This window comes from Pelophylax lessonae (assembly GCF_965119305.1).
Source record: "Pelophylax lessonae genome assembly, chromosome: 6".
Classification (NCBI taxonomy): domain Eukaryota; kingdom Metazoa; phylum Chordata; class Amphibia; order Anura; family Ranidae; genus Pelophylax; species Pelophylax lessonae.
Window position 1 is genome coordinate 325,248,991 of NC_138773.1, and position 13,389 is coordinate 325,262,379.

General features: G+C 50.0%; 1 protein-coding gene across 2 annotated transcripts in view; it reads right to left on the reverse strand.

The window, feature by feature from the left end:
- The window catches only part of SEMA5B (semaphorin 5B), a 295,097-nt gene that overhangs the window by 181,742 nt on the left and 99,966 nt on the right, over positions 1-13,389 (reverse strand). For both annotated transcript variants that reach the window (XM_082262187.1, XM_082262188.1), the window contains exons 6-7: positions 4,338-4,551; positions 1,830-2,115 (exon numbers count right to left, since the gene is read on the reverse strand). In XM_082262187.1, coding sequence (XP_082118313.1) covers positions 1,830-2,115; positions 4,338-4,551 — 500 coding nt within the window. The remainder of the gene's footprint in view (positions 1-1,829; positions 2,116-4,337; positions 4,552-13,389) is intronic.

The window sequence follows — 13,389 nt, forward strand, 5'->3', positions numbered from 1 at the left end:
TCACCCACCTAGCAGATCCGGCTGGATTAGACATTAATGGCTGTGTGTTGAGTTATTTTGAAAGGACAGCAAATTTACACTGTTATACAAGCTGTACACTCACTACTTTACATTGTAGCAAAGTGTCATTTCTTCAGTGTTGTCACATAAAAAGATAGAATAAAATATTTACAAACATGTGGAGGAGTGTACTAAGTGAAAATGTCCAAATTGGGCTCAATTAGCCATTTTCCCTCCCCGGTGTCATGTGACTTGTTAGTGTTACAAGGTCTCAGGTGTGAATGGGGAGCAGGTGTGTTAAATTTGGTGTTATCGCTCTCACTCTCTCATACTGGTCACTGGAAGTTACACATGGCACCTCATGGTAAACAACTCTCTGAGGATCTGAAAAAAAGAATTGTTGCTCTACATAAAGATGGCCTAGGCTATAAGAAGATTGCCAAGACCCTGAAACTGAGCTGCAGCAGGGTGGCCAAGACCATACAGAGGTTTACCAGGACAGGTTCCACTCAGAACAGGCCTCACCATGGTCGACCAAAGAAGTTGATTGCACGTGCTCAGCGTCATATCCAGAGGTTGTCTTTGGGAAATAGACGTATGAGTGCTGCCAGCATTGCTGGAGAGGTTGAATGGGGGGGGGGGGGGTCAGCCTGTCAGTGCTCAGACCATACGCCGCACACTGCATCAAATTGGTCTGCATGGCTGTCATCCCAGAAGGAAGCCTCTTATAAAGATGATGGACAAGAAAGCCTGCAAACAGTTTGCTGAAGACAAGCAGACTAAGGACATGGATTACTGGAACCATCTCCTGTGGTCTGATGAGACCAAGATAAACTTATTTAGGTCTCATGGTGTCAAGCGTGTGTGGGGGCAACCAGGTGAGGAGTGCAAAGACAAGTGTGTCTTCCTACAGTCAGGCATGGTGGTGGGAGTGTCATGGTCTGGGGCTGCATGAGTGCTGCCGGCACTGGGGAGCTACAGTTCATTGAGGGAACCATGAATGCCAACATGTACTGTGACATACTGAAGCAGAGCATGATCCCCTCCCTTCAGAGACTGGGGGGCAGGGCAGTATTCCAACATGATAACGAACCCAAACACCTCCAAGACCACCACTGCCCTGCTAAAGAAGCTGAGGGTAAAGGTGATGGACTGGCCAAGCATGTCTCCAGTCCTAAACCCTATTGAGCATCTGTGGGGCATCCTCAAACAGAAGGTGGAGGAGCGCAAGGTCTCTAACATCCACCAGCTCTGTGATGTCATCATGGAGGAGGGGAAGAGGACTCCAGTGGCAACCTGTGAAGATCTGGTGAACTCCATGCCCAAGAGGGTTAAGGCAGTGCTGGAAAATAATGGTGGCCACACAAAATATTGACACTTTGGGCCCAATTTGGACATTGTCACTTAGGGGTGTACTCACTTTTATTGCCAGCAGTTTAGACATTAATGGCTGTGTGTTGAGTTATTTTGAGGGGACAACAAATATACACTGTTATACAAGCTGTACACTCACTACTTTACATTGTAGCAAAGTGTCATTTCTTCAGTGTTGTCACATGAAAAGATAGAATAAAATATTTACAGAAATGTGAGGGGTGTACTCACTTTTGTGAGATACTGTATATGTATTGCTGTCAGCAACTGGCTAAGGAATTGGCCCCTAAGCTTCCTCTGCTGCACAGAGCATGCTGGGACTTGTAGTTCCCCTACCACTAACTCCAGCCGAAAAAGAAAATATAATTCTGGACAAAATGCGTTGGAAGGGTTTGGGTGGACTCAGGCTCATCCTCATTGGTGTAAATTTTGCAGGGCGGGGCTCAGGTACTCACACATTGGTGGTGAAGACGCCATAGATGAGGTCCTGCTCCTGGAGAAGGAAGGTGCTCTGCAGCTCATTGTAGTAGAAGGGGATTTCCCCTGATCGGGAACAGTTCAGCCTCGCCTTCATGAACGTCGTCCAGGTGTCCTCCAGCAGAAAGCGCCCCCCAAAGTCATTCTTACAGACTCTCGCCACCCGCGAGTACACCGTCTTGCCGCAGTCGTGCTCCACCGCGTTCTCCCGGAAGAAGAAGTAGGTGAACAGGCCGATGTCATAGGCGGCCACAAAGTTGGGTTCTGAAAGAAACAGGCAGGGATTTTAGGGGACCGAAAAACTTTTCCTCCGGTCGCTAAAAAAATAAAATAAAAAAAAATAAAACTTTCACTACCCCGGGTATTTCAGTGGAGGTTGATCCTACCCTCGTCTAGTTCCTAGCCTCTCTTTTTGGTCAATGAGGACCAAGTATTACATTAAAGGATCAAGAGTCACCTTCAATTATTCTGGTGAACTATGCCAACGGGACAGAAAGTGATGGGAATTCCAAAAATGCACACATTTGTCTAAAATTATACAGTTGCCATCAGAACAGGAAGTGAGGGGACATCTTTCAATGGGGACACCTGTGCTAGTGACAACTTTTTCCCCAACATTTGAAAGAAGTTCAAGCTGTCAAAATGACAGTTTGGAGTTGCTGTGTAAATGCAGAAGCTGTAGAAGCTACTGATGTTAAAAAAGGGATTGTGACACAGTGTTTATAAACATTGTTCAGAAGGGGTTTGAGAGACACAAAGTAGCATTGTTTATAAACATTGATCAGATAGGAGATAGAGAAATACATAACAACATTGTTTATAAACATTGATCAGACTGGAGATAGAGAGATACAAAGTAACATTGTTTATAAACATTGATCAGACAGGAGACAGAGAGATACAAAGTAACATTTTTTATAAACATTGATCAGACAGGAGATAGGGAGATACAAAGTAACATTGTTTATAAACATTGTTCAGACAGGAGATTGAGAGACACAAAGTAACATTGTTTATAAACATTGATCAGACGGGAGATAGAGTTATAAAGTAACATTGTTTATAAATATTGATCAGACTGGAGATAGAGAGATACAAAGTAACATTGTTTATAAACATTGATCAGACAGAATATAGAGAGATACAAAGTAACATTGTTTATAAACATTGATCAGACACGAGATAGGGAGATACAAAGTAACATTGTTTATAAACATTAATCAGACAGGAGATCGAGAGATACAAATTAACATTGTTTATAAACAGTGATACGACAAGAGATAGAGAAATACAAAGTAACATTGTTTATAAACAGTGATCAGACGGGAGATAGAGAGATACAAAGTAACATTGTTTATAAGCATTGATCAGGCAGGAGAGAATGTTACTTTGTATCTCTCTGTTTATAAACATTGATCAGATGGGAGATAGAGAGATACAAAGTAACATTGTTTATAAACATCAGACAGGAGATGGAGACACAAAGTAACATTGTTTATAAACATTGATCAGGCTTCATTCACATATAGGCATTTTGGATCGCGGGCAGAATTGCCACGATTCTGAACCATTTCAAGTCGCAGGACACCCGAGCAATTCCTGTGACTTGCAATAGCACCCCAAAAGCGGCGCAATTTTGCCGCGATTGTCCCCCGACGAATCGCGGTAAAATCGCGCAAACAGAATCGCGGGACGCCTGACGCCCAAAAGGAGTTCCTGTACTTTTTTTGGGCGACAGGCATCCCGCGATTCAGTTTGTGCGACTTTACTGCGATTTGTCAGACGACAGTCGCTGCAAAATTGCGCCGTGTTTGGGGTACTATTGCAAGTCACAAAAATCGCAGGAGTGTCCCACGATTTGGAATGGGATCGTGGGCAGAACTGCGGCAATTCTGCCCGTGATCCGAGACACCAAAGTGTGAATGGAGCCTAACTGACTGACACTGATGTTGCTAGTGATCAGTGATAATACTATACACTGTACTAATGACACTAATGGGTCACAGAGGTGATCAGAAGGGCAATTGAGGGGTAATTATGTGCCTAAGTGTATGTACAGTATGTGTGCGATTTATACTCACAGGATCTGGCTGTGATTCAGCGCATCGCACTTCTCCCTTCTTTTTTTCCTTTTTTTTTGTACAAGCTTTATTTAAAGTGTACAAAACAAACACTTCATTCACTGCAATGTCAGTCGGCGCACTGCCTGACATTTCAGTGCGATTCGGGCCGGTGCGCTGCGATTAAATGAAGCATGTCTGCATTTTAGCGCAGCGCTAGGCTGCCTTTCAGAGTGAATGGGACACATAGGACATAAATCGCGTTTCCGTGTTTTCCTGCACCATGCGGTAACACGTCTGCCGCCGCACACATGTGAATTTGCCCCCTAAAGGCTCAGAGTCATTCCTGCACAATCGCATCTACCAACTCCAATCAAACCGAATCCAGAACCCCGGTGACCGGTACCCTATAATGAGCGAGCTCACCGTTCAGCCACTTGGAGTTGTACTGCGCGGTGCGGAGCGGAGGGATGCTCCCCAGGCTGCGGTAGATGGCCGGGTCCCGGCCGGAGAAGTCGATGACGGTGGCGGCGTACAGCTCGCCCCTGGATGTGATGACGGCGGTGGAGTTGTGGCGAGGGTCGTACGGGCAGCGGGCTACGCCGTTTATCTTCTCAATGACTCGGCTGATATTCCCCACCTGAAATAAAGCAGAAAACACATTGGACAACCCGAAGCACGGGAAACTGCTCCTCCTCATAGGCAACAACAGAGACCCCCCCCCCCCCCCCATGGACAAATGCTATAAATCTGACCATACACGTTACAATCTCCTTTAGCTTTACCAACAAACATTTCCATTGACTGGATTGTTTAAATTCCCAATCACACCCCTCCTATTACAAATCCTCTTCCCCGCTCCCAACACAAACCCCCCTAAAACATCACTAGTAGCAAATAGCGCACACATCCAAATTTCCCCTCCTAGCACAAATCCCCCCCCCCCTCCAATTTCCCCTCCCAGTCCAATCCCCCCCCCCCCTCCAATTTCCCCTCCTAGTCCAATTCCACCCCCCCTCCAATTTCCCCTCCTGGTACAAATCCCCCCCTCCAATTTCCCCTCCTAGTCCAGTCCCCCCCTCCAATTTCCCCTCCTAGTCCAATCCCCCCCCCTCCAATTTCCCCTCCTAGCACAAATCCCCCCCCCTCCAATTTCCCCTCCTAGCACAAATCCCCCCCCCCAGTGCAAATACCCCCCAATCATCCCTATTAGCGAAAAAAACTCCACCCGCAAAATTTCCCCTCCTAGCAAAGTTCCCCTCCCCCCTTTGCCACCAAGCCACAAATAACCAATCAGATCATTATTTCTAGCACAAATCTCTCCCCCCACCCCCCCAGGCTCCAATTTCCCCTCCTAGTACAAATACCCCCCAATCATCCCTATTAGCGAAAAAACCTCCACCCTGCAAAATTTCCCCGCCTAGCACAATTCTCCTTCCCCCTCTGCTATACCCCCTCTTCCAACCCCAAATCCCCTTCCCCCTCCCAACCCAAATCCCCCTAAAACACCACTACTAGCACACGCCCACATTTCCCCCTACTAGCACAATAACCCCCTAATCATTCCTACAAGGTACCCCCCCCCCCCCCCCCCGAAAAAATAAATCCCCCCTCCTAGCACAAATCTTCTTCCCCCTTCTCCCTCTGCCATACCACCTCTTCCAACCCCAAACCCCACAAATCCCCTTCCCCCTCCCAACCCCAATCCCACTACTAGCACACTCACCCACATTTCCTCCTACTAGCACAAATACCCTCCCAACCCCCCAAAAAAAAAAACCCCTCCTAGCCTCAACTCTCCTTCTCCCTCTGCCATACCACCTCTTCCAACCCCAAACCCCACAAATCCCCTTCCCCCTCCCAACCCCAATCCCACTACTAGCACACTCACCCACATTTCCTCCTACTAGCACAAATACCCTCCCAACCCCCCAAAAAAAAAAAAAATCCCCCCTCCTAGCACAATTCTCCTTCTCCCTCTGCTATACCCCCTCTTCCAACCCCAAATCCCCTTCCCCTCCCAACCCAAATCCCCCTAAAACACCACTACTAGCACACGCCCACATTTCCCCCTACTAGCACAATAACCCCCTAATCATTCCTACTAAGTACCCCCCCCCCCCGAAAAAATAAATCCCCCCTCCTAGCACAACTCTCTTTCTCCCTCTGCCATACCACCTCTTCCAACCCCAAACCCCACAAATCCCCTTCTCCCTCCCAACCCAAATCCCACTACTAGCACACTCACCCACATTTCCTCCTACTAGCACAAATACCCCCCCCCCCCAAAAAAAAATAAAAATCCCCCCTCCTAGCACAATTCTCCTTCTCCCTCTGCTATACCCCCTCTTCCAACCCCAAATCCTCTTCCCCCTCCCAACCCAAATCCCCCTAAAACACCACTACTAGCACAAGCCCACATTTCCCCCTACTAGCACAATAACCCCCTAATCATTCCTACTAAGTACCCCCCCCGAAAAAATAAATCCCCCTCCTAGCACAACTCTCTTTCTCCCTCTGCCATACCACCTCTTCCAACCCCAAACCCCACAAATCCCCTTCTCCCTCCCAACCCCAATCCCACTACAAGCACACACACCCACATTTCCTCCTACTAGCACAAATACCCTCCCCCCCAATCATTCCTACTAGCTAAACCCCCGCTCCCTTTGTGCACAATTACTCTTCCCCCTCTGCCATACCACCTCTTACAACCCCAACCCACCCCCCCCCAAAACCCTCCTAGCACAGATCCTCTCCCCTCATCCCCTCCCAAAACAAATAACCCTAAAACACCACTATCACCCCCCACCCACAAATTTCCCCTCCTAGAACAATTTTTACCCCACACTGCCCCCAAATTTCCTCCTCTTAACACATAGTCCCTCCCCCCAATCTCCTCATGGTGCCCTCCACCACCTCAAATGATACCACTCCTGCCCACCCCTTGTCCCGGCTCTGCCACCCACATTTTAAGGTGGAAGTTTACTTATATTTTACCTTCCCTGGTTCCACTTTCCCCCTTAATAATATTCTAATGAACAATGTAAAAAAAAAGAAAAAAACTTTGTTTTCATTATATTTACTTTATTTTAGACACAGTGATGTCATCACTTGCACCCTGTGCTTTTCTACGCAATGCAGGCAGATCATGGCTGGTGGGAGGGGCCGGCAGGGGGCTGTACATAGCTTCCAGAAAACATCACAGCCCCCTGCCTCCGTACTCCTCCCAAAGGCCCTCAGCCCTGATGCAAGCAGTGGGAGGAGTTATGCAAATATCAAAATGACTCGATGGGTGGGCGTCAGTCTGGAGGAGTAGGCGTTCCTAGGCAAGGTGTATTTGCGTAGGCAACGCCCACATGTGATGCTGAGCCTCCATTTTTGAACGGACTGAAATCCAATGAAAGAAAAGGGGCGAGGCCAGGGATAATAAGGCTGAGCCCTCAGCCCTGATGCAAGCAGTGGGAGGAGTTATGCAAATATCAAAATGCCTTGATGGGTGGGTGTCAGTCTGGAGGAGTGGGTGTTCCTAGGTGGGCAGTATTTGCATAGGCAACGCCCACATGTGATGCTGAGCCGCCATTTTTGAATGGACTAAAATCCAATGAATGAAAAGGGGTGGGACCAGGGACAATAAGGCTGAGCCCTCAGCCCTGATGCATGCAGGGGGAGGAGTTATGTAAATATCAAAATGCCTTGATAGGTGGGTGTCAGTCTGGAGGGGTGGGCAGTAGGTGAGCAGGGTCTGCCTAGGTGAGCAGTATTTGCATAGGCAACGCCCACATGTGATGGTGAGCCACCATTTTTGAAAGGACTGAAATCCAATAAATTAAAAGGGTGGGGCTAGGGACAATAAGGATGAGCCCTCAGCCCTCTTGCAAGCAGGGGGAGGAGTTATGCAAATATAAAAATGCCTTGATAGGTGGGTGTCAGTCTGGAGGGGTGGGCATTTCTAAGCTGGCTGTATTAGCATAGGCAACACCCACATGTGATGCTGAGCCTCCATTTTTGAAAGGACTGAAATCCAATGAATGAAAAGGGGTGGGACCAGGGACAATAAGGCTGAGCCCTCAGCCCTGATGGAAGCAGGGGGAGGAGTTATGTAAATATCAAAATGCCTTGATAGGTGGGTGTCAGTCTGGAGGGGTGGGCATTTCTAGGCTGGCTGTATTTGCATAGGCAACACCCACATGTGATACTGAGCCTCCATTTTTGAAAGGACTGAAATCCAATGAATGAAAAGGGGCGGGGCAAGATAGAGTCAGGCTGGATGATACTGGACGTCCCCCAGGCAGGAAATGAGGCGGGGCTCTATCTGACTTGGTCCAGGAGTCCAGTACACTTTCCTATGATAGCAAACAGGTGGCCCTTGGAGTGTTATCTGGCGCCTCCGATGGGCTGCTATGCACCAATCACAGGAGGAGGAGGAGGTTAGGATTTTAGGAGAGTACCGTTGCCCGGTTGCAAAAAGAGACAATTTGCAACATAAAGATACAATTTCCAAACGTTACATTGTAAGTCGGTGTTCAGGAAATCGATGTATCCATTTGTAAAAAAACTTCATTATATTATTAAATTCCCCCTCCTGCAGCGCCTCTCGTGTTCTCTAAGCGAGCCGCCATCCCCTCTTGTGCCAGGAGAGGCGAGGAATGTGCGAATCGCTGCAATCTCACTTCACGCTCTCTGGCTGGCGCCGAATCAAGAACGATCGCTCAGGTGGTGCAACGCCCTTAAAGTGACCCCGTACGACCCAGAGCGCGGCCGCGGCTCCAGCAGGAAAATCTGCCAACTTTCTTCCCCGGGGCCGCAAAGGGTTTAATATCCTTTTATACGCCCCCCCCCTCCCCCCATGCGCTGTGACGATAGCGAATATTCTTATCGGTGATCTGTTTATGGAGCGCAGGGGGAGGGGGGAGGGAGATGAACATTTAAATGGAAGCAGCTGTTGTGTCAGAAATTCTCAGGAGACCCGCGGACAGCGTTTTCCGTGTTCTGAGCGGCTCGAGGACCTTCAATGGAGACAAAAAATGTTTCAGCAAAGCCCCCGATCACCTCCGCTCCTCGCCTGCCCCAACCTCATATCAAAGGCAAATTCCCCAATCACCTCTGCTCCTCGCCTGCCCCAACCTCATATCAAAGGCAAATTCCCCAATCACCTCCGCTCCTCGCCTGCCCCAACCTCATATCATAGGCAAATTCCCCAATCACCTCCGCTCCTCGCCTGCCCCAACCTCATATCAAAGGCAAATTCCCCAATCACCTCCGCTCCTCGCCTGCCCCAACCTCATATCAAAGGCAAATTCCCCAATCACCTCCGCTCCTCGCCTGCCCCAACCTCATATCATAGGCAAATTCCCCAATCACCTCCGCTCCTCGCCTGCCCCAACCTCATATCAAAGGCAAATTCCCCAATCACCTCTGCTCCTCGCCTGCCCCAACCTCATATCAAAGGCAAATTCCCCAATCACCTCCGCTCCTCGCCTGCCCCAACCTCATATCATAGGCAAATTCCCCAATCACCTCCGCTCCTCGCCTGCCCCAACCTCATATCAAAGGCAAATTCCCCAATCACCTCCGCTCCTCGCCTGCCCCAACCTCATATCATAGGCAAATTCCCCAATCACCTCCGCTCCTCGCCTGCCCCAACCTCATATCAAAGGCAAATTCCCCAATCACCTCTGCTCCTCGCCTGCCCCAAACAAATATCAAAGGCAAATTCCCCAATCACCTCCGCTCCTCGCCTGCCCCAACCTCATATCATAGGCAAATTCCCCAATCACCTCCGCTCCTCGCCTGCCCCAACCTCATATCAAAGGCAAATTCCCCAATCACCTCCGCTCCTCGCCTGCCCCAACCTCATATCATAGGCAAATTCCCCAATCACCTCCGCTCCTCGCCTGCCCCAACCTCATATCAAAGGCAAATTCCCCAATCACCTCCGCTCCTCGCCTGCCCCAACCTCATATCAAAGGCAAATTCCCCAATCACCTCCGCTCCTCGCCTGCCCCAACCTCATATCAAAGGCAAATTCCCCAATCACCTCCGCTCCTCGCCTGCCCCAACCTCATATCAAAGGCAAAATCCCCAATCACCTCCGCTCCTCGCCTGCCCCAACCTCATACCAAAGGCAAATTCCCCAATCACCTCCGCTCCTCGCTTGCCCCAACCTCATATCAAAGGCAAATTCCCCAATCACCTCTGCTCCTCGCCTGCCCCAACCTCATATCAAAGGCAAATTCCCCAATCACCTCTGCTCCTCGCCTGCCCCAACCTCATATCAAAGGCAAATTCCCCAATCACCTAAGCTCCTCGCCTGCCCCAACCTCATATCAAAGGCAAAATCCCCAATCACCTCCGCTCCTCGCCTGCCCCAACCTCATACCAAAGGCAAATTCCCCAATCACCTCCGCTCCTCGCCTGCCCCAACCTCATATCAAAGGCAAATTCCCCAATCACCTCTGCTCCTCGCCTGCCCCAACCTCATATCAAAGGCAAATTCCCCAATCACCTCTGCTCCTCGCCTGCCCCAACCTCATATCAAAGGCAAATTCCCCAATCACCTAAGCTCCTCGCCTGCCCCAACCTCATATCAAAGGCAAATTCCCCAATCACCTAAGCTCCTCGCCTGCCCCAACCTCATATCAAAGGAAAATTCCCCAATCACCTCTGCTCCTCGCCTGCCCCAACCTCATATCAAAGGCAAATTCCCCAATCACCTCTGCTCCTCGCCTGCCCCAACCTCATATCAAAGGCAAATTCCCCAATCACCTAAGCTCCTCGCCTGCCCCAACCTCATATCAAAGGCAAATTCCCCAATCACCACTGCTCCTCGCCTGCACCAACCTCATATCAAAGGCAAATTCCCCAATCACCTCTGCTCCTCGCCTGCCCCAACCTCATATCAAAGGAAAATTCCCCAATCACCTCTGCTCCTCGCCTGCCCCAACCTCATATCAAAGGCAAATTCCCCAATCACCTCTGCCCCCCCAACCTAATATCAAAGGCAAATTCCCCAATCACCTCTGCTCCCCCCCCCCCCTCCAACCTCATTTCAAAGGCAAATTCAGCGATCACCTCTCCTCATCGCCTACCCCAACCTCATATTGAAGGAAAAGTCCGCAATCACCTCTCCTCATTACCTGCCCCAACCTCGTATCAAAAGCAAAGTCCCCAATCATCTACGCTCATCGCCCACCCCAACCTCATATCAAAGGCAAAGTCCCCGATCACCTCCGCTCATCACCCACCCTAACCTCATATCAAAGGCAAAGCCCACGATCATCTCCGCTGACCGCCCACCCCAACCTTCTCCAACTTCATATCAAAGGCAAAGTCCCTGATCACCTCCGCTCATCGCCCACCTGACCTCACCCAACCTCATATTAAAAGCAAAGTCCCCGATCACCTACACTCATCACACACCCTAACCTCATATTAAAGGCAAAGCCCCCGGTCATCTCTGCTGATCGCCCACCCCAACCTTCTCTAACTTCATATCAAAGGCAAAGTCCCCAATCATCTCCGCTCATCACCCACCCCAACCTTCTCTGACTTCAAATCAAAGTCAAAGTCCCTGATCCCCTCTGCTCATCGCCCACTGACCTCATCCAACGTCATATCAAAGGCAAAGTCCCCGATCTCCTCTCATTGCCTTCCCCAACCTCCTTCGACATTATATCAAAATCCCCGATCACCTCCACTCGTTACCTACCCTGACCTCCTCCAAGAACATATCAAAGGCAAAGTCCCAGATCCCCCCCCCCCCCTCTCACTGCCCATCCTAACCTCCTCTAACCTCACATCCAAAGCTCAGTCCCCGATCACCTCCGCTCATTGCTTGCCCTGACCTCATCCAACCTCATCTCAAAGGCAAAGTCCCCGATCTCCTCTCATCACTTTCAGTGACCTCCTCCGACATTTAATCAAACTCCCCAATCATCTCCACTCGTTACCCACCCTGACCTTCTCCAACATCAGATCAAAGGCAAAGTTCCAGATCACCTCCGTTCATTGCCCGTCCCGACATCATATCAAGGGTTAATCCTGACACTGTGCTATATGGGGATGTCCTAGAGTGGTGCAAGGTAGGGTAGGATACCCCTACCTTGCACCACTCTAGGACATCCCCATATGTACTTATGTGGGGCTGGGTGTGGGTAAGGTGTTACCAAGAGGCAGGGCAGCCATCAGAAAATTTGGGGGCCCCTTACAAAGTTTTAGGCCTGGGCCCCCCAGGCTTGACCACCAACATTCTCCAGGGCCTCACACCTCTGCCATCTCCTGACCCTGCTGGGTGGCTGGGCCCTTCAGGATGCCCGGGCCCCCTACATGTGTATGGGCTGTCCCCCCCCTGATGGCAGCCCTGCCAAGAGGTCCACATATGTTAATTGTTCTTATATATATGTTGGTGTTTGTCTAACTGTACCTTTGTTGTACAGAATTTTACAATATGTGTTTACAATAAAAGGTTTTTCTTTATATTTATCTTGTTGGAATTTTTTGTCTCTCGGGGCGGTAGGACTAGCTTCGACATCGACCCTTTCCTAGCCTACATACCCTACATTTTAAGTCATATTTTGTTTAGGGTGATGGTGCAGCAGTTGACTGGTGGAACGCAAATTTATGCTTAATAACATGGACAGCCCACGCCTAAATTGTATACACGGCAGGTGTACAGACCTGGGAACTCAGCACAGGGATGGTGGGAACCCTCATAATGAGCACAGCGGGGGTACAGACCCGGGAACTCAGCACAGGGATGGTGGGAACCCCTCATAATGGGTACAGCGGGTGTACAGACCCGGGAACTCAGCACAGGGATGGTGGGAACCCCGCATAATGGGCACAGCAGGTGTACAGACCCGGGAACTCAGCACAGGGATGGTGGGAACCCCTCATAATGGGTACAGCGGGTGTACAGACCCGGGAACTCAGCACAGGGATGGTGGGAACCCCTCATAATGGGCACAGCGGGTGTACAGACCCGGGAACTCAGCACAGGGATGGTGGGAACCCCGCATAATGGGCACAGCAGGTGTACAGACCCGGGAACTCAGCACAGGGATGGTAAGAATCCCTCATAATGGGCACAGCGGGTGTACAGACCCAGGAACTCAGCACAGGGATGGTAGGAACCCCTCATAATGGGCACAGCAGGTGCACAGACCCAGGAACTCAACATGGGTATGGTGGGAACCCCTCATAATGGGTACAGCGGGTGTACAGACCCGGGAACTCAGCACAGGGATGGTGGGAACCCCTCATAATGGGCACAGCGGGTGTACAGACCCGGGAACTCAGCACAGGGATGGTAAGAATCCCTCATAATGAGCACAGCGGGTGTACAGACCCAGGAACTCAGCACAGGGATGGTGGGAACCCCTCATAATGGGCACAGCGGGGGTACAGACCCTGGAACTCAGCACAGGGATGGTGGGAACCCCTCATAATGGGCACAGTGGGAATACAGACTTGAGAT